Below are 23733 nucleotides of genomic sequence, written 5' to 3' on the forward strand. Positions count from 1 at the left end.
CAGCTTTCACTCCCATACAACAAAGTTGGTCGAAAGATTGAACGGTGCACAGATAACTTAGTCTTGGTACTGACTTCCTTCTTGCAGAAGAGAGTAGATCGTAGCTGAGCGCTCACTGCATTAGCTTTGCTACACCTCGCTTCCAGTTCTTTCACTAAGTTGCCATCCTGTGAGAATATGCATCCTAAGTACTTGAAACCGTCCACCTGTTCTAACTTTGTTTCTCCTATTTGGCACTCAATCCATTTATATCTCTTTCCCACCGACATTACGTTCATTTTGGAGATGCTAATCTTCATACCATACTCCTTACATTTCTGATCTAGCTCTGAAATATTACTCTGCAAACTTTCAGTCGAATCTGCCATCACAACTGAGTCATCCGCATATGCAAGACTGCTTATTTTGTGTTCACATATCTTAATCTCACCCAGCCAGTCTATTGTTTTCAACATATGATCCATAAATAATATGAACAACAGTGGAGACAGGTTGCAGCCTTGTCTTACCCCTGAAACTACTCTGAACCATGAACTCAATTTACCGTCAACTCTAACTGCTGCCTGACTATCCATGTAAAGACCTTTAATTGCTTGCAAAAGTTTGCCTCCTATTCCATAATCTTGTAGAACAGACAATAACTTCCTCCTAGGAACCCGGTCATATGCCTTTTCTAGATCTATAAAGCATAGATAAAATTCCCTGTTCCACTCATAACACTTGTTGTGCCTGTCTGCACTTCAATGTTAGTGTTACAAGAAACAGAACACACGATAGGAAGTAGTAGTAGTAATTTATATGGAGAATTACAGAGAAACCTGAACAAGTACATTACGAATTTATTGTCAATAAGAAATACAAATATCTTGACTGGCTTGCTACAGGTAATAAAAATGAAACATCAAGCACACTACAGTAGTAAGTAAAAAAAATTTCAACAGGGCATACAGGCAAATATACTTATCAGAATAAAAAATATTTTCTCTACTTTAACAGGATGCATAACCCTTTGTAGTCCAGCTTCAAAACTCACCATTTATCATATTGGTCTACACATGACACTGGACCACAAAGATTGTAACCCATAAAATAAACAATCCTCTGATAATAACGTAACATATTCTTCTGTACTGATAAAGGAACTTTCATACAGCACTCTTTATGAACAAAGCATTTCATATTTGCACATACAAAAATTAAAAATGTGTACCTGACCACTGTTTCACATAGCTTGTCTGAATTGCACTGCAGTTGTTTCCGGCCTGAAAGAACCAATACTCGAAAGGAACACAACAATACAATTAAAAGTTATTAATTTTTTTTTATAATGTCATCAATGAAACGCTGTCTACTACTAATTACATATGGCAAGTATTCCAGCTACTTTAATTACACGTTTTATGTCCAGTATTGGATCCTTTCTTCTTAAGCAGAACAGTGGTACACATCACACAACCACTATTATGAAATAAAAGTAACTTAAGGTGAACAAGAAGTCTTGCAGTAGAGGATGTGCAATAGGAAAGATTAAATATGATATAACCCGCAGGAAGACATCAAAATATCCTCCTATGAAATGTTTGTGGAAAGCCTGTAATCTTAAAGAAAACTGAATTTTTTTGCTGCTTACTCAGAATTGTTACATTCTGCACTGCAAAAATGAAGAGTGAGATATCTCCATGCTCCAACTGATCCTACACAAAACATTTTATGGTTCAACATAGTCCTTTGTTGTTAGTAGTCAGTGGTATGTCAGCTCAGCCTTTTACAATGCCAAATACCTCTCCCAGTTCTTTCTGATTTGGAATGAATTCTACTATTTGCACAAACAGCATCTCCATTTCAGCATTTGTTTCAGTTGTACCTGGCATTAGAGCAACACTAAATGCAGGCCATAAAACACTTTGATAAAAGCAACAAAAAATCATGTTGTATTGCCACAACAGCAACACACCACTGACAATTTTTGCAGGACCCACAAATCCCTGGTTGTCACTACAATCTTACAGTTGTGAGCTGTATGGTACTAACACCTGCACAGTACTTTTAACAATCACTAAAACGTACCCAACTGATGGGAACTATTACAAAAATGTTTTATTCTAGAATCTACACACTCCTCAAATTATTAACAGCTTCATACTTAAAAACAGTTATTAATCTTACTCCTCCAGCACTCTGCCACTCCATTACTTTTATTTTATAAATGTTCAAAAGTTTTATATATATGACAGGAATTATTTGTGCAGACGAACAACAGCACTGCCACTCATAACCCAATGAAAGAAAATGAATAAGAAAAAAAAAAGTCATCTGCCTTTCAGTACTAATACTTTTGACATTCCACACATGAGATCCTGCATACAAGTATTCTTTCAAGTCACCGTTATGCATTCTCTGTCTACATACACACACACACACACACACACTCTAAGCCCCACTTCATCATACGGAGTGTGTCCACTCTTCTAAACAGCACCACAGTGTGTACTTAAAGCCCAGAACACTATTAAGTTCATACTCCATAAAAATCAGTGCAACAAATATATGAAACAATCATTACAGACACTACCTAACTTGATAATAATAGAGCCACAATTAACTAAGTACACAGGGAGAATAGTTCATTGTAGTTTTTGCTTAAATTATAATCACAGACATTTAACCGAGTTAAGAAAACTCATTTTATAGCACAATGGCCATCCATTTTCAGATTCAAGAGTGCCTGTAAACAGAAAAAATGCAACAAGTCAGGACAACATTTTATAAAGATTAGAACTACATTATAGAGGTAACATAAAAACTGGATGGCTCATGTATAACAGATTTATTTTATCTTCAATTAAGTTGTAGACTGTTCTTTCACTTCTTCACCTCATTTGTTTGTAATTCAAGTACACATACACTCCTGGAAATGGAAAAAAGAACACATTGACACCGGTGTGTCAGACCCACCATACTTGCTCCAGACACTGCGAGAGGGCTGTACAAGCAATGACCACACGCACGGCACAGCGGACACACCAGGAACCGCGGTGTTGGCCGTCGAATGGCGCTAGCTGCGCAGCATTTGTGCACCGCCGCCGTCAGTGTCAGCCAGTTTGCCGTGGCATACGGAGCTCCATCGTAGTCTTTAACACTAGTAGCATGCTGCGACAGCGTGGACGTGAACCGTATGTGCAGTTGACGGACTTTGAGCGATGGCGTATAGTGGGCATGCGGGAGGCCGGGTGGACGTACCGCCGAATTGCTCAACACATGGGGCGTGAGGTCTCCACAGTACATCGATGTTGTCGCCAGTGGTCGGCGGAAGGTGCACGTGCCCGTGCCCGTCGACCTGGGACCGGACCGCAGCGACGCACGGATGCACACCAAGACCGTAGGATCCTATGCAGTGGCGTAGGGGACCGCACCGCCACTTCCCAGCAAATTAGGGACACTGTTGCTCCTGGGGTATCGGCGAGGACCATTCGCAACCGTCTCCATGAAGCTGGGCTACGGTCCCGCACACCGTTAGGCCGTCTTCCGCTCACGCCCCAACATCGTGCAGCCCGCCTCCAGTGGTGTCGCGACAGGCGTGAATGGAGGGACGAATGGAGACGTGTCGTCTTCAGCGATGAGAGTCGCTTCTGCCTTGGTGCCAATGATGGTCGTATGCGTGTTTGGCGCCGTGCAGGTGAGCGCCACAATCAGGACTGCATACGACCGAGGCACACAGGGCCAACACCCGGCATCATGGTGTGGGGAGCGATCTCCTACACTGGCCGTACACCACTGGTGATCGTCGAGGGGACACTGAATAGTGCACGGTACATCCAAACCGTCATCGAACCCATCGTTCTACCATTCCTAGACCGGCAAGGGAACTTGCTGTTCCAACAGGACAATGCACGTCCGCATGTATCCCGTGCCACCCAACGTGCTCTAGAAGGTGTAAGTCAACTACCCTGGCCAGCAAGATCTCCGGATCTGTCCCCCATTGAGCATGTTTGGGACTGGATGAAGCGTCGTCTCACGCGGTCTGCACGTCCAGCACGAACGCTGAGGCGCCTGGTGGAAATGGCATGGCAAGCCGTTCCACAGGACTACATCCAGCATCTGTACGATCGTCTCCATGGGAGAATAGCAGCCTGCATTGCTGTGAAAGGTGGATATACACTGTACTAGTGCCGACATTGTGCATGCTCTGTTGCCTGTGTCTATGTGCCTGTGGTTCTGTCAGTGTGATCATGTGATGTATCTGACCCCAGGAATGTGTCAATAAAGTTTCCCCTTCCTGGGACAATGAATTCACGGTGTTCTTATTTCAATTTCCAGGAGTGTATATTAAAATTCACCACTCATTTGGGATAGATATGACAAACAAAAATGGACTACAATACCACTAAAAAGAAACATGTCATGCTAAAGCAAAACAAAAAATATTAAAACGAAAACACAATTTTCGTTTCAACCTTGCAATGCTCTCCAGTATTAATACTGAACATCCTAAGGTAATTCTGCTCTTGCCATTACTTCGTTAAAACCATGACATCTCCTCTGGATGTATTATCTTCAGAATCCTATTTGAGTAGTATGTACTATGTTTTTCCAAGTTTTTCTCCAATACTGACTGCTACAAATACTGTCTTATCACAATGCATGTATCTCTGCCATTAATAAAATCTTCCTTTGCTTCAACTTCAACAAAAATTTTCTACTTTTTTACACTAGTTTTATATGTATCAGCAATTTGCAACCCTTCAGTTGCAGTCTTTTTGCATGAGCTCTATGTTATAGAGCAAAATGCCTCGGACCTTTGGAGGTGACGGAGTCCCACCTCTAACTGACAAACCAGGGACTCCTAAGATACGACTTGGCAAACAAATGGTAATGAGATGGGGAGCTATTAATATCAATGGGGGCTACTCTGGGAAGAAGGTAGAGCTGGCAGAGGCTGCAAGTAAGATGGGGCTGGACGTTTTAGCTGTTAGTGACATTCGGGTAAGGGGTGAGAAAGAAGAGGAAGTGGGAGAATACAAGGTCTACCTGTCAGGAGTCAAAGCAGGAATAGCACAATGGGGTGTAGGGCTTTACATCAGGAAAGAAATGGAACCCAGCGTAGTTGCAATAAGGTATGTAAACAAACGACTGATGTGGATAGATTTGACGGTGTCCAGCAAGAAAATTAGGATTGTGTCAGTATATTCGCATTGTGAAGGGACAGATCAAGATAAGATGGATAGTTTTTATGAGGCACTCAGTGATGTAGTTGTTAGAGTAAAGGACAAGGACAGTGTTCTGCTCATGGGTGATTTTAACGCCAGGATTGGAAATCGAACAGAAGGGTATGAAAAGGTTATGGGTAAATTTGGAGAGGATATGGAGGCCAACAGGAACGGGAAACAACTCTTGGATTTCTGTGCCAGTATGGGCTTAGTAATCACAAACTCCTTTTTTAAACATAAGAACATTCACCGGTATACTTGGGAAGGCAGGGGAGCCAGATCTGTCATTGACTATATAATAACAGATCAGGAATTCAGGAAGGCTGTGAGGGACACACGCGTATTCAGGGGATTCTTTGATGACACTGATCATTATTTAATCTGCAGTGAAATTGGGATTGTGAGGCCGAAAGTGCAGGAGGTCAGGTCCATATGTAGGAGGATAAGAGTGGAGAAACTTCAGGATAAGGAAATCAGCACAAGTACATAACAGCGATCTCAGAAAGGTACCAGTTAGTTGAATGTAGTCAATTACAGTCATTGGAAAAGGAATGGACAAGGTACAGGGACACAGTACTAGAAGTGGCTAAAGAACGTCTTGGAACAGTAGTGTGTAAAAGTAGGATGAAGCAAACAGCTTGGTGGAATGATACAGTCAAGCCAGCCTGTAAAAGGAAAAAGAAGGCGTATCAAAAATGGCTACATACCAGAACCCAGGTAGACAGAGAAAGTTATGTTGAAGAAAGAAACAAAGCCAAACAGATAATTGCAGCATCCAAGAAGAAATCGTGGGAAGACTTTGGAAACAGGTTGGAGACTATGGGTCAAGCTGCTGGAAAACCATTCTGGAGTGTAATTAGCAGTCTTCGAAAGGGAGGTAAGAAGGAAATGACAAGTATTTTGGACAGGTCAGGAAAACTGCTGGTGAATCCTTAGGATGCCTTGGGCAGATGGAGGGAATATTTTGAAGAGTTGCTCAATGTAGGTGAAAATGCGATCATTAATGTTTCAGATTTCGAGGTAGAATGGGATAGGAATGATGATGGAAATAGGATCACATTTGATGAAGTGGAAAAAATGGTCAATAGATTGCAGTGCAATAAAGCGGCTGGGGTGGATGAAATTAAGTCGGAACTCATCAAATACATTGGAATGTCATGTCTTAAATGGCTACACAGGATAATTGAAATGGCCTGGGAGTTGGGACAGGTTCCATCAGACTGGACAAAAGCAGTAATCACACCAATCTTGAAACATGGAAACAGAAAAGACTGTAACAACTACAGAGGTATCTCTTTAATCAGCGTTGTGGGTAAAATCTTCTCAGGTATTGTTGAAAGGAAAGTGCGAGTATTAGTTGAGGACCAATTGGATGAAAATCAGTGTGGGTTTAGGCCTCTTAGAGGTTGTCAGGACCAGATCTTTAGCTTACGGCAAATAATGGAGAAGTGTTATGAGTGGAACAGGGAATTTTATCTATGCTTTATAGATCTAGAAAAGGCATATGACCGGGTTCCTAGGAGGAAGTTATTGTCTGTTCTACAAGATTATGGAATAGGAGGCAAACTTTTGCAAGCAATTAAAGGTCTTTACATGGATAGTCAGGCAGCAGTTAGAGTTGACGGTAAATTGAGTTCATGGTTCAGAGTAGTTTCAGGGGTAAGACAAGGCTGCAACCTGTCTCCACTGTTGTTCATATTATTTATGGATCATATGTTGAAAACAATAGACTGGCTGGGTGAGATTAAGATATGTGAACACAAAATAAGCAGTCTTGCATATGCGGATGACTCAGTTGTGATGGCAGATTCGACTGAAAGTTTGCAGAGTAATATTTCAGAGCTAGATCAGAAATGTAAGGAGTATGGTATGAAGATTAGCATCTCCAAAATGAACGTAATGTCGGTGGGAAAGAGATATAAATGGATTGAGTGCCAAATAGGAGAAACAAAGTTAGAACAGGTGGACGGTTTCAAGTACTTAGGATGCATATTCTCACAGGATGGCAACTTAGTGAAAGAACTGGAAGCGAGGTGTAGCAAAGCTAATGCAGTGAGCGCTCAGCTACGATCTACTCTCTTCTGCAAGAAGGAAGTCAGTACCAAGACTAAGTTATCTGTGCACCGTTCAATCTTTCGACCAACTTTGTTGTATGGGAGTGAAAGCTGGGTGGATTCAGGTTACCTTATCAACAAGGTTGAGGTTACGGATATGAAAGTAGCTAGGATGATTGCAGGTACTAGTAGATAGGAACAATGGCAGGAGGGTGTCCACAATGAGGAAATCAAAGAAAAACTGGGAATGAACTCTATAGATGTAGCAGTCGGGGCGAACAGGCTTAGATGGTGGGGTCATGTTACACGCATGGGAGAAGCAAGGTTACCCAAGAGACTCATGGATTCAGCAGTAGAGGGTAGGAGGAGTCGGGGCAGACCGAGGAGAAGGTACCTGGATTCAGTTAAGAATGATTTTGAAGTAATAGGTTTAACATCAGAAGAGGCACCAATGTTAGCACTGAATAGGGGATCATGGAGGAACTGTATAAGGGGGGCTATGCTCCAGACTGAACGCTGAAAGGCATAATCAGTCTTAAATGATGATGACGATGATGATGACAGTCAACATTTCAGAATATCCTTTGTCTTTATATACCAGAAAGTCACTTTAAGATCACAGCATCTTACAAAAGTCACATATTCAACATTTACAACAGATCAGGCAAGTAACAGCTGAAAATGCAGTAAACTTTCAACTACATGAAACAAGTAATAGGTGAAACACACTTACTAAACATTTTACTAGCATCCCTAAATGGGAACCCATGTTGCTGAAAATGTCCTTTCTGAATAAAACAAACAATGCCAGTGTGAAGCACAGTTACAATGATGCCTTAACTGTATTGTGGCCTGAAAGAATAGAGTATGATCGAGCGTGGCTAGTACTTATGGGCCAAGCATCTTATATGTTATTGGTGTCAGCCAACCTGTAACCTATGTACTGTAATCAAAGCATGTGACCTGCATTGCATTGAGTCTGAAGCACTAAAAGATGAATATTCACATGAAAACACATTTCCCTCTTGCACTAAAAAATTGCTAGAAAATGCTCCTGCTGCAATACAAAAGCATGCTGAAATTACTGGGGCTTCCTCTTCCAACTTCTCGAATTCTTATTAAATGGGGTACTTGAGTAAATGCTGCAATGTTTATTTGTAACCATTTTACTGCTGTATGTGATTTATTAGATATTATACCACATGATTTTTCAGCTATGAAAAATGCCAAAGAACTAGCTGGAAAAAAGGAGTTGGATGATGAAATTTTTACTGTGTGTGGCTACTTTTCCCTAACAACTGTCATTACAAAAGTGGAGAAACTGTGTCCTTAGAAAGAACAATGGGCTATTCTGATTGATGTGAGGGAAACACTGTAGGGTACTGCAAAGCGAGTACTAGACCAGAGCTTAGCAAAACCCTGATGTTGAATACATTGCAAGAAACAGGGATTTCAATTATCACTGCAAACAAAATATGCATCTCTTGTATTTGTTGATGTTGAACAATCTTTTTCTACATATAAGTATTTACTTCATGACCAGAGATCCAGCTCCACTGAAAATAGCACTGAAATGTTAAATGTTTCTGTTTTAACAGTTTTCTGGACATGTGATTGTAATAATGTTCTCAGGGACCTTTCACTGCAAGTTTTTAATACATAACAACAAGTGAGAATTGTGTGTCATATTATGATGTGAAATTTGCACCTTTTTAACTTAAATTTTGCACTCAAAATTCCTAGCTCTAATCATCATACATAATAGCAGTACCAACTGCAAGATGACACTTTTTCTGGAAGAATCTGACCTAGCTGAAAATGCCACCAGGTATATGAAAACAATGGGAGTCATTAATATTGTAATGAAACCCTCCCTAGTCCAGCACCACACCTGAATAAGCCTTTATAAAACCTTAGCAAGACCTGTACTGTGTTATGGTAGTGAAGCCCGGACAATAATGGCAAGAGATGCGAAAAGACCATGAAATGAAATTCTTGAGACGAACGTTTTGTAACACCAAATGCATCACAAAAGTAATGAAGATGTGTTGACAGAATTTAAAATGAAACCCATCGCACATTATATTCAGAACTATAAGCACAACAAGAGAAAATACCTACAATGAATGAGCTGAAAGAGGATCCTAAAATCCATGCTTCACAACACTACTATCCCAACTGTGGAAGATCACTGGGTCAACCACGAAAAGATAGCAAGAAAGTCTCAATGTGACCCTAACCAGTCAAGAGGCCCATTTATTTGGAATGAAGACAATGGTGACTATCACTTCCTCTGTTCCTTAATTACTTGAAGTTTTGAAGTCATGCTACCAGGAATTACTACCTGGTCTGTATGGTTCTTTGATATCAGATCCTTAACTTGCCAAGTGAAGTATGAAGTGTCCCCTGAAAAGAAACAGCATCAACATTTTTCTTCTGTTAGACAAAGAGCCTGGTATTCTGTTTCAAACAACTTTCAACCAATCTAGAGTCAGGTAATTTGTCATCCAACCCTTTTCTTGTCATCTAATGTAGTGCAGTGCAGAATGAGAAACCGTTTAAGATAATCAATTGTAAATAGTGAAGCACAGAAAATACTGCAGAATGCTAAAAACTGCCACATGCAGATTTGAAATGAAGCCTGTCGACACCAACCACTGCTGGCAAGGGGCGGGGGGGGGGGGGGGGGGGGGAAGTTGTGTAAAGAAACACCAATAATCATTGAAGATGCTTTGTAAATGAAAGCGGAACACATTTGTTGTAATTCTTTTTAATCAGACTGCAGTCAGCTCAAGATGGATAACCTACAGTAACAGATGTTAACAGCTGCTGCGGAAGATGGCCATGCAAACAAATGAATTACTTTTAATGCTCTTCATGTCAACAGCAAAATTTGACAGCATATCAAAATAAACAGACGTGATTGGTACTGCCCACATGGCCTATCAAACAGACATGCTGCTTACTCAGACTGATTACACGATGCTGACATGTCAATAGTTTTTTGCCAAATGCAGCAGGAAGTCACTGAGCTAACATCATGCCATGTCATACTATAAGCTGCACCTTCCTCTTCACCCTCAACCACCAGCCAGCCCTTGCTGCAAATTCAATGACACGCGGAGTTGGAAAATTCCTTTGTTCCAGCATCTTCTTTCAGATAAATTCTTGAGTAATTGGGAAGCAATCACTGTATTTCTGTTGCACATATTGAGCAACCAGCAGCTCCAATTCATGAAACCTTCCCCGGTTCAGTCCCCTGAAAGTTCAGTGTGTAGAATGTAGAACTGGTCTTTTTCAAATTATTCTTCATCTGACACCAGCAATGAACATTAGTTCTGTGACACCAAATTTTCTTTCTACTGCACAGTTGTTTGTGGCCTCTGCTTTTAGAATCAGCATCAACTTAAAATTAGTATCATCTGTGTGAACCCACTGTGAACTATCAGATCCATCTGCACTTCAGTTTAACACTGTTGCCAACCTTAAAAATAAACAGTGTTACAGCAGAGTGCATATTTAGCACCACTGTGTCACAACTGCCAAGATTATTAATAAAAGAGATCCAGTGTTACTGAGTTATTGATTTAAGAAGGGTCTCTTGACTGTAGTAGTAAGCCAGAATGAGATTTTCACTCTGCAGCGGAGTGTGCGCTGATATGAAACTTCCTGGCAGATTAAAACTGTGTGCCCGACCGAGACTCGAACTCGGGACCTTTGCCTTTCGCGGGCAAGTGCTCTACCATCTGAGCTGCCAAAGCACGACTCACGCCTGGTACTCACAGCTTTACTTCTGCCAGTATCTCGTCTCCTACCTTCCAAACTTTACAGAAGCTCTCCTGCTAACCTTGCAGAACTAGCACTCCTGAAAGAAAGGATACTGTGGAGACATGGCTTAGCCACAGCCTGGGGGATGTTTCCAGAATGAGATTTTCACTCTGCAGCGGAGTGTGCACTGATATGAAACTTCCTGGCAGATTAAAACTGTGTGCCCGACCGAGACTCGAAGTCGAGACCTTTGCCTTTCGCGGGCAAGTGCTCTACCATCTGAGCTACCCAAGCACGACTCACGCCCGGTACTCACAGCTTTACTTCTGCCAGTATCTCGTCTCCTACCTTCCAAACTTTACAGAAGCTCTCCTGCTAACCTTGCAGAACTAGCACTCCTGAAAGAAAGGATACTGTGGAGACATGGCTTAGCCACAGCCTGGGGGTGTTTCCAGAATGAGATTTTCACTCTGCAGCGAAGTGTGTGCTGATAGCAGGAGACCTTCTGTAAGGTCCCGAGTTCGAGTCTCGGTCGAGCACACAGTTTTAATCTGCCAGGAAGTTTCATATGTAGTTGTAAGGCACAGGCATGAAGAGACACAGCATATGGCCACCAGGAAAAAAAAAGCAAGCAAGAAGCAAGTGCAACGGTTAGCACACACCAGGTGAAAGTGGTACACAGTCGCAGTCGCGGTCACTGCCGGGTGACAAAATGTGGTAAGCAACTGAAATACCCACGGCCAGTTGACAGAGGCGAAAACGAGCAAGTCCTGACCCACGTGGGGCATTTCCGGACTGTTCGAGGAGATTTGAGAAGCTTCTGGAAAGATTTAGCTCACTGAAAGGATCTTTTAATGAAGGCAGGAGAAAGCAAAATTGCCAGGGGAAAGTGCTCCAAGACCCTGAAAAAGTGATCTATAAATGGCAGTCAGAGGCAGTCTCGGCAGCAGCAGACGAGTTAAGCACTAAGAGTGTTAGAGAGTCAGTTGCCACAGTAATCATGTGAGTCCTTGAGAATCGGCACTGTAAAGTGACAGTTCAATTATGCTGCAGTAAACTATGAGAAGACTGTACACATTTGAGGTAGGTACAGATTTTCCAGTAAATATCCAGCCACAGCTCTTACATTGAGTTTTCTACCTGTTAGTAAAGAACAAGCTCTGTAGAGCTTATCTCTCAAGGTAGCAAAAGAGTAATACTATTTCTGTGCATCATAATATACAAAGGAACAAGTGCCGCCTCATACATGTCTCCTAGTGTCTAGCTGCGCTAATCGCAATTAGGAATAATTGGTTGTGTACAGCAAGGAATGAGCACTGTCTCACACTCATCTCTTATCTCAATTCAAGTATTTAATGGTATCATCCGAACATGTCATTAGCAAAGCACTCGTCTTTGATAGCAGAAGGCAGTACTTGGGAAGTGAGTAAGGTTGAATTATTGAAAAATAAAGTGTTCTTAAATTGTATTGGAAGTGTTTGCGCCCTTATTCGCTTCCTACAAAACTTACGTATCATCACCTCTCCTAAATATCATAGGAGACTTTCTACCACTCACTCTGCCATGCAGGCCACACCTTTATACAAGGCTGGTGGGATGCAACAACTGTCGCAGCTCGTGTTTCATTTGTTGCGCCATATTTCAGGTGGTCTTTGTGAAAATTTTTTTTTGTTAGCATTAATTTCTCTCCTGTAGAAGCACATATTATTGCCAAGGTTTTTTTTTCCAGTTTTAAAGTCAATTCCATTTCTGCTACTGTTTAGGCATGTTCATAAGAAGCCGAGATGCGCAGTATTCATTGCCACAGTTGGCAGTGCGATGAAACTTGCTGCCTGCTGACCACTCTCCTCCTCGCCTTCCTTCCAGTGCTCGGCTAGCTGGTGCCACAGTTTGCTGCTCACCCTCCTACCCTTTTGAATTCCTCAAATTAAATCTGTGCGTGACCTCAACTGCCAAAGCTTCATCTCTAAATGTAAGACAATCCCACCGTTAACATAGTACACGATGTAAAAATATTGACCTCCAGAACAACAGTTTAATCTGTGAATGTAGGACATCCCTGTATTTTTCACATAACAAATTCTGGGGAACAAACTGTCTTGTACTCGATGAATACGGTACATAAACCTTTATGATAAACTTGGTCCTTGACTTACAATATTTTTCAAGTTAAGATTTATGATTGGTTGTTGGAACATCAATTCTACAAAGTAACAGAATTTTTTTTAAAATAAGCAATCTTGATTTTTTTAACAACATTGATAAAGCAGAAGCATTTAATTTAATGAACCTTTTTTGTCAATATATTCTTACCACCACCTGTTTATTTAATGACCAATGCTACTCCACTGTCAATGGTTAATGAGGACTCATATCAATTTAACAAAAAAATGCTGCTTTTGAGTCTCAAGGAACAAGAATTATTTTTATAGAATGAGATTTTTCACTCTGCAGTGGAGTACATACTGATACGAAACTACCTGGCACATTAAAACTGTGTGCCAGACCGAGAATCGAACTCGGGACCTTTGCCTTTCGTGGACAAGTGCTCTACCGACTGGACTACCTGAGCACAACTCATGACCCATCCTCACAGCTTTACTTCCACCAGTACCTTGTCTCCTACCCTCCAAACTTCACAGAAGCTTTCCTGTGAAATTTTCAGGAGTGGCACTCCTGGAAGAAAGGATATATCGAAGACATGGCTTAGCCACAGCTTGGGTGATGTTACCAGAATCAGATTTTCACTCTGCAGTGTAGTGTGCTCCGATATTAAACTTCCTGGCAGATTAAAATTGTGTGCTGGATTGAAAACTATATTCTTTCAGAGTGTTACTTTTGCAAGTTTCACAGGAGAGCTTCTGTGAAGTTTGGAAGGTAAGAGATGAGGTACTGGTGGAAACAAAGCTGTGAGGACGGGTCATTAGTCGTGCTTGGGTAGCTCAGTTGGAACAGCACTTGTTTAAAAAAAGCTGCACAGTTAATTTTGTATTTGTTTGCAAGCACATGTTTACCAGGGCTGCAGACATCTATGTGTAAATGAACAAAAAAATTATTAAGTAATTTTTGGAGGTGACGATTAAAACTTTATGTATTAACAAAGAAAAAGGCAACCTGTCATACAGATTTGGAGGTACTTCAGCTTCTGTGTCTCGTGGAAGACTCACCTCAGCCATGGCACTAGTTAACAGCGGTGGTGGAGGGCGCCGGCTGCTCCACCGTGGGCGACCTGTGCATGTCAGTCGCTGAACCGGGTGTCTGCAGGGCATCTGCAGCCTCGTCGACGGCACCTGTGCTGCCCTCACAGGTCCCCTCGCCTTCATCAGAGGCAGAGCTGGCTGCTGTGCTGCCACCCGGAGGGGCAGTTGTCAGTGTGCTCCACCAGCTGGAGAGAGCGCCTCGCGCTTGGGACAGGGCGCCTCCTATAAAACCGAAACACTGGGGCTGACACTCTGGCAATAGTTTATTTCTATGATACTAACGAGTCCTGTGTGAAATACAAATAATGGTCAGAATGATTCTCATCAGGGTCTTCAATGAGGAGGAACCAGTCGAAGAAAGAGCCAGACAAAATTCAGACTATGATTGAACACTTACAAACCCAAACACTTACAAATCCGTAGCATAACACATCAAATTCAAACACTGTACAGTAGCAAAATCTAAATGTCTACATGCAGCAGAGAACTGCCAGAAACGGACTCTCGGAAACAGGGTAAAAAGAAAATCTCTTTAAGAGATCGTAAGGGAAAAAATAAAAGCTGAGGACTTCTCATTTCATTGGAGGTCAACAAATGAATCACATCAAAAGTTTTGAAACATCTCCGCCACAATAAAGCAGAGAAGGCTGGCCTTCTATGGTACATTGCAATAATTAAACCAAAAAGGATTACAAATAAGATTACAAGTGAATAATAATATTATTATTTTATGGTTTTTCCCGTGTATTTTTGTGAATTTTTTCGCACATATTTTTATGTTATTTATATATTTTTACGTGTTTTTATCCTCTACCACAATCCTTGCCCCTTCCTTCTGTGCCAATACAAAAAAAGCTTCCTTATCCCCCGCCATAACTCTGTCCCACATACTGTTCCTGCATTGCTGCTTGACTCATGCAAACCCCGAATGGCCTTCCCATAAGATTAACCATCTCCGGCTTCAGCCCTCTCCACAATGACCTCGATGTGTTCAAATTCTACCAGTCCTTAGCTCTCACCAACATAGTCCTTATCCTTTTCATGATATTGTCATTATTCCATCCTCAATTTTCCACTGCTTGACATTACCAGTGAACTCAAAGACAAGTCACATGGTTGAAAAAGAACACTGGGATTTCAAACACAGAAAGTTGCAAGTGGATCTTACCTTCACTATTTTAAGCTTTAGGTGGAATGGTAATCATCAAAATTATGATAGCTTATACTTATTATCCTATGGTGATGTTTTGTGACATGATGATGATGATGATGATGATGTGTAGATGGATACTGGTAGCACAATAAAGAGATTAACTTAGCAGATCTGTATTTCCAACACGGCTCTTATAAAACATGTTACAGCTGCATGTCATTGATTAGCAAAAAGACTGAAATTGTCACTAACATTTTAGGTGACATCCTCCTTCGAAGTGAAAAGACTAATGAAAGCACACACAGACACATGCACAGCTGCAATGTTCCAGCACTGTAGCTCAATTGGGTGAGTTGTTGTTTTGGTTATGTTAGTGAGAGGAGAAAGGAGTTTGGGTGGGGTGAAGGGAGATGGGGAGGGGAGGTGAGGGGAGGGGGGGGGTATGGGGAAGGCAGCAGGGGAACTCACATTTTTCACACACTGGAGTGTAACATAGGAAGAGGGAAAAGGACAGTGTGGGTAAACATTAATGGAGTGACAAGGAAAATTAACAATGTCTTAGCAAAGACAAATCAAGAAACTAATATGATTTTAAGGTACATCTGCCCATGAAACAAAGTATGCTTACATCTTAAGCTGCAAACCAACTACAGCAACACAGCCAAGTTCTGTCTAAAGCTAGTGGAACACCTAATAAATAGCAGTTTGAGCTCAGACGCCCACAAAATAAGTGAATAATTTGTAACTTGTTGCTGCAATGCGCGTAACATTTCTTCTACACTGTTCATTGTCTGCAGATGGAGAGACCACATATTTCCATATCTACAAGGACGATGTCACAAATGTTTTTGTCCACACACCAAGATCCTTAACTCTAACTTCAACAGGGAAAATCCACAACGGAAAGTAACATAACTTCAGTGGAGGCAAGCAACTTAATGTATTTACATTTATCTCTTTCCACAATGTTCTACATCCATTTCTGTACTCTGTAAGCAACTGTACAGTGTGTGGCAAGAGAGTTCACTGTGCACCAGTCTCATCTCAACAACCCTTCCCTCCCCCTTCCCTTCTGCTGCTAGTCCATTCACAGGTGGTACATAGATTGAAAAACTGACTGCAGCCGTCAGAAGGGATCTGAATTTCTGCAATTTTATTGTCATAATCATTACACGAGATTATGTTGGAAGAAGCAGTAAGTGTATCAAATAATTTTTGAATTTGGACTATTAGAATCATCTTTCCTGTTAAAATTCCCTCACTTGTGCTGATTAAAATACGTGATGGATCCTGCATCTCGTTTGAATCTTTTATGTTGCTGCTATTAAAGTAGCTTGGTAAGGGTCCAAACTGATCAAACAATTGTTTTCTAAGTGACGTCTTCTGTGGGTGAATCTCACTTCCTTAGGATTCCTACAGTAAATATAAATCTGGTATCTGCCTTCCTCAAGACAAATTCCTCGATAATTAACAATTGTGATCAATTCCAGTGACTGAGGTCCAAGTGACAGATGATATTGGATCTTTTCATGTATTTGCAAACATTATACCTATTTTATGTATAGAATCAGCTGCCAATATATGCTCCAAGCACTGATCACTTTCAAGTATCTTTGCGTTTTGTAACAAGTTCCTAATCAGTGTCACTTAGCCCATACACAACTGTGTCACCTGTCACAAGCCTCATAAGGCTAAAGACTGCCACCTAACAGCCTGTCATTCTTTTACTAGTTTCTGGGCCCAATTGAAATGCTTTTGACTTTAGAGGAAATGTTCCTTTTTATCCTTTGAAATGGCAGTATACATACTATTGAATATTTACGATATGTGGCAGAACTCTTGAACCTTTAGTGAACCATGTGCTGAGAAAGTAACAATAGGCAAAGAAAACCTTAGAGGACAGTTACTTTTTTTAGTAATGATTGATTTCACTGGGTAACTAATGATAAATTTCATCCACATTTTGAGTTTTTTCCCCACAATGTCTTTTTACTAGGCACTTCCTGCATATTTCTTGTCACAGAATAATATGCCAATCATGATCCTGATGCCATCTAAAATTATCTGTGTTCAATCTGTGTTACTTCGAGTTAAAACTCTGGCTTCTTCTTCAGGAGCTGACTGATGTGTGTGACTTATTACTGATAGAGTGACATCGCTTAGTGGTGATGGTTACACGTGTAAATGTGGGAAATCCCCACTGTAACAGAATATGAAGTGGAAGAGAATCGAGGCCACCCCTTTCATCTGTTTTTCTCTGAATGCCCTGTGTCTAGCATCTGGTTGTGGGTTCCACTAATATAGCCACTGTTTGTTACATTTACTAGTGCACATCGGACCTTCTACAGCTGTTTTCATGTTAAGATAAAGCATGAAGTAAGATCCTTATCTTGAAATACAATCTTATGTTCTTTCGTAAGACTAAGCTCTGTTACCGATTACATTTCCAAGTTTATAAACTTGATATGAATTTTATATTCAGTAGGGCACTGAAAGAGATTGCCTGTTGTCTGTCCTACACTCACATGCCACACTGTAAACAAGAGAGATTCTCAAACCAAGGCCATATCTTGCTGGATACAGCAATTCTCTAATTTTCTGCAGTGAACAGAATACAGACCTCACCAACCATCGTGTGCTGTCTGTGTGCTCAGCTGCGCACCTCACTCTGGTTCGCAATGAGAGCCTGGCATCTGACACTTATCAGATGAGGCATTCATTATCTGTCCCTGAGACAGCGCTGGCAGGCTCCAATATCAGGCCAAGCGGTCCACATAACTACTGCTACAAGTAGCTAGTGCGGAGGTATTCGTCAGTGTGTTTCCAGTAGCAAAACTTGGCACGTAAACCTGGGACTACACAAGTGTGTATCCTAATTTTGCTTGAGGTTGCTCCACAGAAAAGAAGAAATCCTGTTGGAGTATCTTTAGTACCTGATGCTGATTTGGATTCCTTATCTAGACCAAAAATCAACAGAGAGAACATGTGACAGATACTAGGGCTCCAAGTGACAGCCGAAGCTCGCATCTGTGAGGGGCACAGCTGCCTTGCAAGCATGTGAGATGGTGCCGCCTTCTGCAAAGGTCTGCCACAAAATACCACAGCGTGTCTATTGCTGGCCAGCTTGCCACTAGTCACTGAAGCCTCTAGTTACATGCCTTTGAACAGCACAATGTTAACCTTGCCTCATTTCCATTAGTGATTTGGACTACTCTCTGGAATGTTGCTTTTTTTAAAGGCAACTTTGCTGTGCTCTGGACTTTTTTTGATTATTTATTCACGTCATGAACTCCGCTGTCTTTTACCTCCAAAATCACCTGTTAATCTGTATCTATGTTATCACCAGTGCGAGTAAACATTAACCATGTTCTAACAAGGCAGAGTGATACAGAAGACTATCTTTTTCCATTTGCTGAATGGGTCAGAACCTTCTTGTACTGGTGAATGCAGATCTAAATTGGTGTGATATTTACCTGTTCTACAGAAATGCGTATATCAAATATTTTAATTCAGGCTGCACATTACTGCAATCTAAAACAGTCTGAGCTTTGCAGACTGATCCACTTACGCCACAATTCTTTTAGGCAGGGCGGTAGAAACTCCTTTCATACAAAAATAAATATCTGCATGTGCTGGTTTTCTGTATACTGGATGATTCAGCTCTGTCCATCCATCTTATACTAAACTGACATGTCCATTAGTCCAGCTGTCAGTCAGCTGCTGATGAAAAGAAAAGAAGGTGACTTTCCTCAAAATCTCAAGTTTAACTCCATTGTAACACAGCCTCAACACCAAAAAATTTTACACATGGATAGGACAGATATTTCTCTGAAACAGATACATAACACTATTTATTCCATTTATTCTGATTTCACAGCATCCATCATGTTTCTGCTGCACTAATTTTCTGTTACACTCTCCTTGGGGCAGCACCCAGAGTACAGAAAATAAGCACTCACTCACCAACTGCTCTGCCAGTCGTCGCCACAGCGCGCCCAGTGGATGCCATTGCTTGATTCAGTTTACGACCTCCTTCCGTGTTCTGCATTGTGCTATGTGAAAAAGGGAGGAAAATAAGAAAATACATTAAAAATGCAATGCAAGAGTAACTGCAGGTACCTTTGCATAACAAACTGTGCATCAAATGCTATATAGAAATTATGGCGGAAAATATTTATTTGGTGCTGTATTTTTTATGAAATACTGAAAATTATAGCTGGTAAACAACTGATAAGATAAAATACCTATGCTCTTTATCCTTGCCATATGAGGTACCTTAATAGCTTTAAGACTGCCCCCAGTAATATACCATCTCATTACATCAGATCTATCCAGCGTATAAACTGACAGTTTCTTCTTGGTTTAGTTATTTAATTTCCTCATCACCACAGACATCACAACTGTTTTATTACATTTAGTCTCCGATTTGTATTATCAATCCTTTGTGTAACTGACTATATGCATTCTGCGCCATTGGAGAGAAGTTTCAATTTTATATTTTCTTGCAAAAATCTACAAGACTGTGACTATTAGTCCCATACTGTTCTCCAATCATCTACACAGTTACTTCTTTTGTCTCAACATTTCACTCAGTTCTTTGCACACTGTTCACTATTCCCCCAATAAAACTGGAATTGGCTTTGTTTATTGGCACCACAAATGTTTTCACAGCACCCCTCAGTTTTCTGAGTTGCTAAATATAAGTTGAATCAGCTTAAATGGGTGTTTCTGGGTTCCAATCCAGCTTTTTCTTAACTCCAGTAAGTTTCTTGTGCCTGACATACTCAGCTTGAAGTAATTACCCACTGATTTTATCTTCTGTATTATAAGTATAGCTTCTTTCAAAGCATTTAGCAGAATGAGATTCAGCAGATGACTGAAATATCCAAACTGGTTCCATTTGTTTTTTCATTTTTAATATTTGATGCCTTATCAATGCTTATAATCACATCATTATCAGAAAGATAGAACTGCTCAGAAATCAATTTCATTTTTTCTGCAAAATAAACACTGTAGCAAAACAGAGTGGAGTTACAAAAATCCTCATATATTTCCACAAATTGGTTTCCTGCTCGGCAAACAATATGCTGGATTCAAGCTATCGACAAAAACCTTTTGTCTTTAACAACTGAGACAGGCTGGAAACACATTATGAATGTTCCCTTCACCATCACAACATGTGGATCCCTCTCATCATGGCCTGCCCTTTCTTATCTAGTAATCGCCCACTTTAACTCGGCCCTTTCCTAATCGGTGGATGTTGGCTGACTTTGTGCAGTTCCAGAATGTTTTCACTCATTACCAACCTTAGATGATCATGGAAAATAGTAGTGGAAGTATTTCTACCTATCAACACCTTACAGTTTACAGATGTAATAGTTATTTTCTAGCAATACGATGCCATTTTCAATTACTCGAAGTCAGAGTGATGCTTCTTTTTGTGTGACTTCTGCAATGCGTTAACCTGCTGCACATTCATTTCTTTTATAAGCTGTAAGCTGGCTGCACTGAGAGGAGGAGGCAGCCAATGTGCTACGAGCCAATCGCATGCTTTCCCTCCACACAGGAGCCAAGTTAAAGTGTGTGATCGGTAATCTACCCAACCTACAACCTATACTCTTTTCCAACCTGAGGAAGGAACTAATAGTTCCCTAAGCTAGGAACAGTTTTTTCACTATCAGCAGTGCTTCTCCCCCCTTCCACCGCCACCGCGGCCCCCCCCCCCCTTTTTTTTTGCAGAATGACATCACTGAAATGTGACTGGCAATCAATAATGTTTGGATAAGAGTTTTGAGACTGTGGATTGTATAGTTACGATGATTCAGTTGCCGTACTCTGACCGTGAACTTATAAATTTACGGTCTGATGCCTTCTCTTGAAATGCTCTCTCACAGTATTCACAGTAGTTCCAAAACATAATGTTTGGCCACATATATCACACTATGCACTCTTGTTTCTTTTGTGCCTTACAGAACATCATCGCCACAAGTAACCGGACTTTTGTATTTTATTCACTGTTGAGAACCACACAAAATGAACTGTAAAATTACTAAACTTCATTTTGCTATTCATGCTATATTCGCATAAGACACCTGTTCAGAGCTACAGCCAAGAGCGCTCAACTTGCTCTGAACTGTAAATGTATCACAACTTCCACAAAGAACCAATGGATTTCCGCACAGAAGTAATGGTGCTGCTTGTGCAGCAGAACTACTCAAGTACTCTGCAGTACCCAGCTCCTGTTAACTGTTACCAAACAAATGAATACACTTCAACTGCAAGTAAGAGCCTGCCCATCTGAAGCTTTTAACAAGCTGCAGCTGACAATACTTCCAAGGAATAAATGTGTTGATGGCAAAGCGAATAACACATAGCCAGTTGCAAGACAATTCTGAGATTACTTATTACACTGATAAGTAACAAAGAGTCTTGAATTTGTCCTAAATTACTGAAATTTTAAAGACAAGAATAAAGGTATTTTTATGGTTACATTTAATGTCATCCATCCATAATGTTTTCCATACATTTTATCTCTCCACCCAATTCTGCTGGAAACATTTCATATCTGTCAAATTAATCTTTAGCATCCCTCAGTACCATCACATTTCAAACACTTTGATTCTGCTGTTTTCCCATAGTCCAATGAGTATATGTAGATGTACTGTTATGTTTTGCAGGTCCAAAAAATGATGACATATATGAAACTATTGGGATGGTATAATCTTTTTGTTTCAAAGAACATACATTCTAGCATCTAAAATTTGTAACAGACGCAATAGATAATCTGAGAATTTTAACACTGTCCCTGTGGCTATATGGGAGAATGTACTGTAACAGAAATGAACCACTTGAATATCTCTGGTCTGAAATACATATATCAAAGAGTTTCTAGATACTGTCATCCATGGAGAAAACATTCTCTTCGTTGATGACAGCAATACTGCAATTACAGATAACACATCAAAATTCTTGATACAGAACAAAAATGAAATCCTCAGGGATGCTTACAAGTCAATGTTCAATTAACACTGAATATAAAGAAAACAAACAGCATTGATATCATCTGCAGTGGGAAAATAATACTTTCACATTAGATGTAGATGACAATTCCATAAATTGTGTAACATACAAAATTTTAGGGATGAATATTGACTTTCAGTTGAAATCAAATGAGCACACAAAGATACTACTGAAGATAATGTCAATAGCATGTTATGCCCTTAGATTCCTGAGAGCAGTGTGTAAAAGCAAGTGTCTCAGTCACATATTATTCCTATGTGCACTCAGTCCTTGGTGATGGTATTGTTTTAATTTTGGGGTTCAAGTGCACAAACTGTGGTCACAGTGTCTAAATACAGAAAAGTGTCAAATGAATAACAACTGAAATCAATAACTGGGCTGACTGTATAACTCTGTTTAAAGTGTTGGGGATTCTAACAGCACCTAAATCAGGATGGCCGGACGTTGGATTGAACCGTCGTCCTCCCGAATGCAAGTCCAGTGTGCTAACCACTGCACCACCTCACTCGATCAACAAGTTTATACAATCAGTTAAAGCACACTTCTTAAATAATACATACTATACAGTAAAGAATTACTTTTATAACAGAAAGCAAGGACAGGAAATAAAAAAGGGTCAGAAAAATTAAAAAGAAAAGCATGCTGCTGTAAAATGCTAAACCCAAGATCTGTGGCGGAAAATGCTACAATCTTTTTTTCCTGAATTCAATGTCAGCTTTACAACAGGATGCACAGTGACACAAATAAACAATTATTAAAAAGTCCAAGTCTTAAGACATTCCTCAGCCTCTAAACATCAAAGAGCATTCTTCGTAACCAACTTCTTTACACTAGACTAGCTTGTAAGCCTTAGTGAATCACACCATTGTGATTTTCACTTGAGTCACTTTCTAAATTAAGAATAACATAAAATCAATCTCTTGTAATACTAACTGTGACAGCCTTAGCTTCATGTCCGAAACTGAAAGTTGTCCAGCAAACGGATGGCCTGGGTTCACATCCCATATAGCAGAATGGTCAGAACTGACCCACATTTTATAATTGTGCGTATCTTTCCATGCTGACATGAAACTTGCATTAAAATGTTCAATTTCCCGGCTTCCATCTGAAACAATAGAATACACACATAGTACAGTAATAAAGTGCCCTCTCTCTCTCTCTCTCACTCACACACACACACACACACACACACACACACACACACACACACACACACACACACACACCCTTGTGAAATAAATACATTTTCACGATTTCATTAACCCTTGCATTACCAAGCGGGGCATTATGACTTTCCCATATAATAATTTTGCCTGAAGAGCTATATACCT

General features: G+C 40.5%; 1 protein-coding gene across 1 annotated transcript in view; it reads right to left on the minus strand.

Moving 5' to 3' along the window:
• Positions 1 to 2235: 2235 nt before the first annotated feature.
• The window catches only part of LOC126175143 (late secretory pathway protein AVL9 homolog), a 101963-nt gene continuing 80465 nt past the window's right edge, over positions 2236 to 23733 (minus strand). The window contains exons 8-11 of the mRNA XM_049921703.1: positions 23336 to 23507; positions 19346 to 19434; positions 14197 to 14451; positions 2236 to 2725 (exon numbers count right to left, since the gene is read on the minus strand). Coding sequence (XP_049777660.1) covers positions 14210 to 14451; positions 19346 to 19434; positions 23336 to 23507 — 503 coding nt within the window. The 3' untranslated portion in view covers positions 2236 to 2725; positions 14197 to 14209. The remainder of the gene's footprint in view (positions 2726 to 14196; positions 14452 to 19345; positions 19435 to 23335; positions 23508 to 23733) is intronic.

The sequence above is a fragment of the Schistocerca cancellata genome, chromosome 3 (assembly GCF_023864275.1).
Source record: "Schistocerca cancellata isolate TAMUIC-IGC-003103 chromosome 3, iqSchCanc2.1, whole genome shotgun sequence".
Taxonomy (NCBI): Eukaryota; Metazoa; Arthropoda; class Insecta; order Orthoptera; family Acrididae; genus Schistocerca; species Schistocerca cancellata.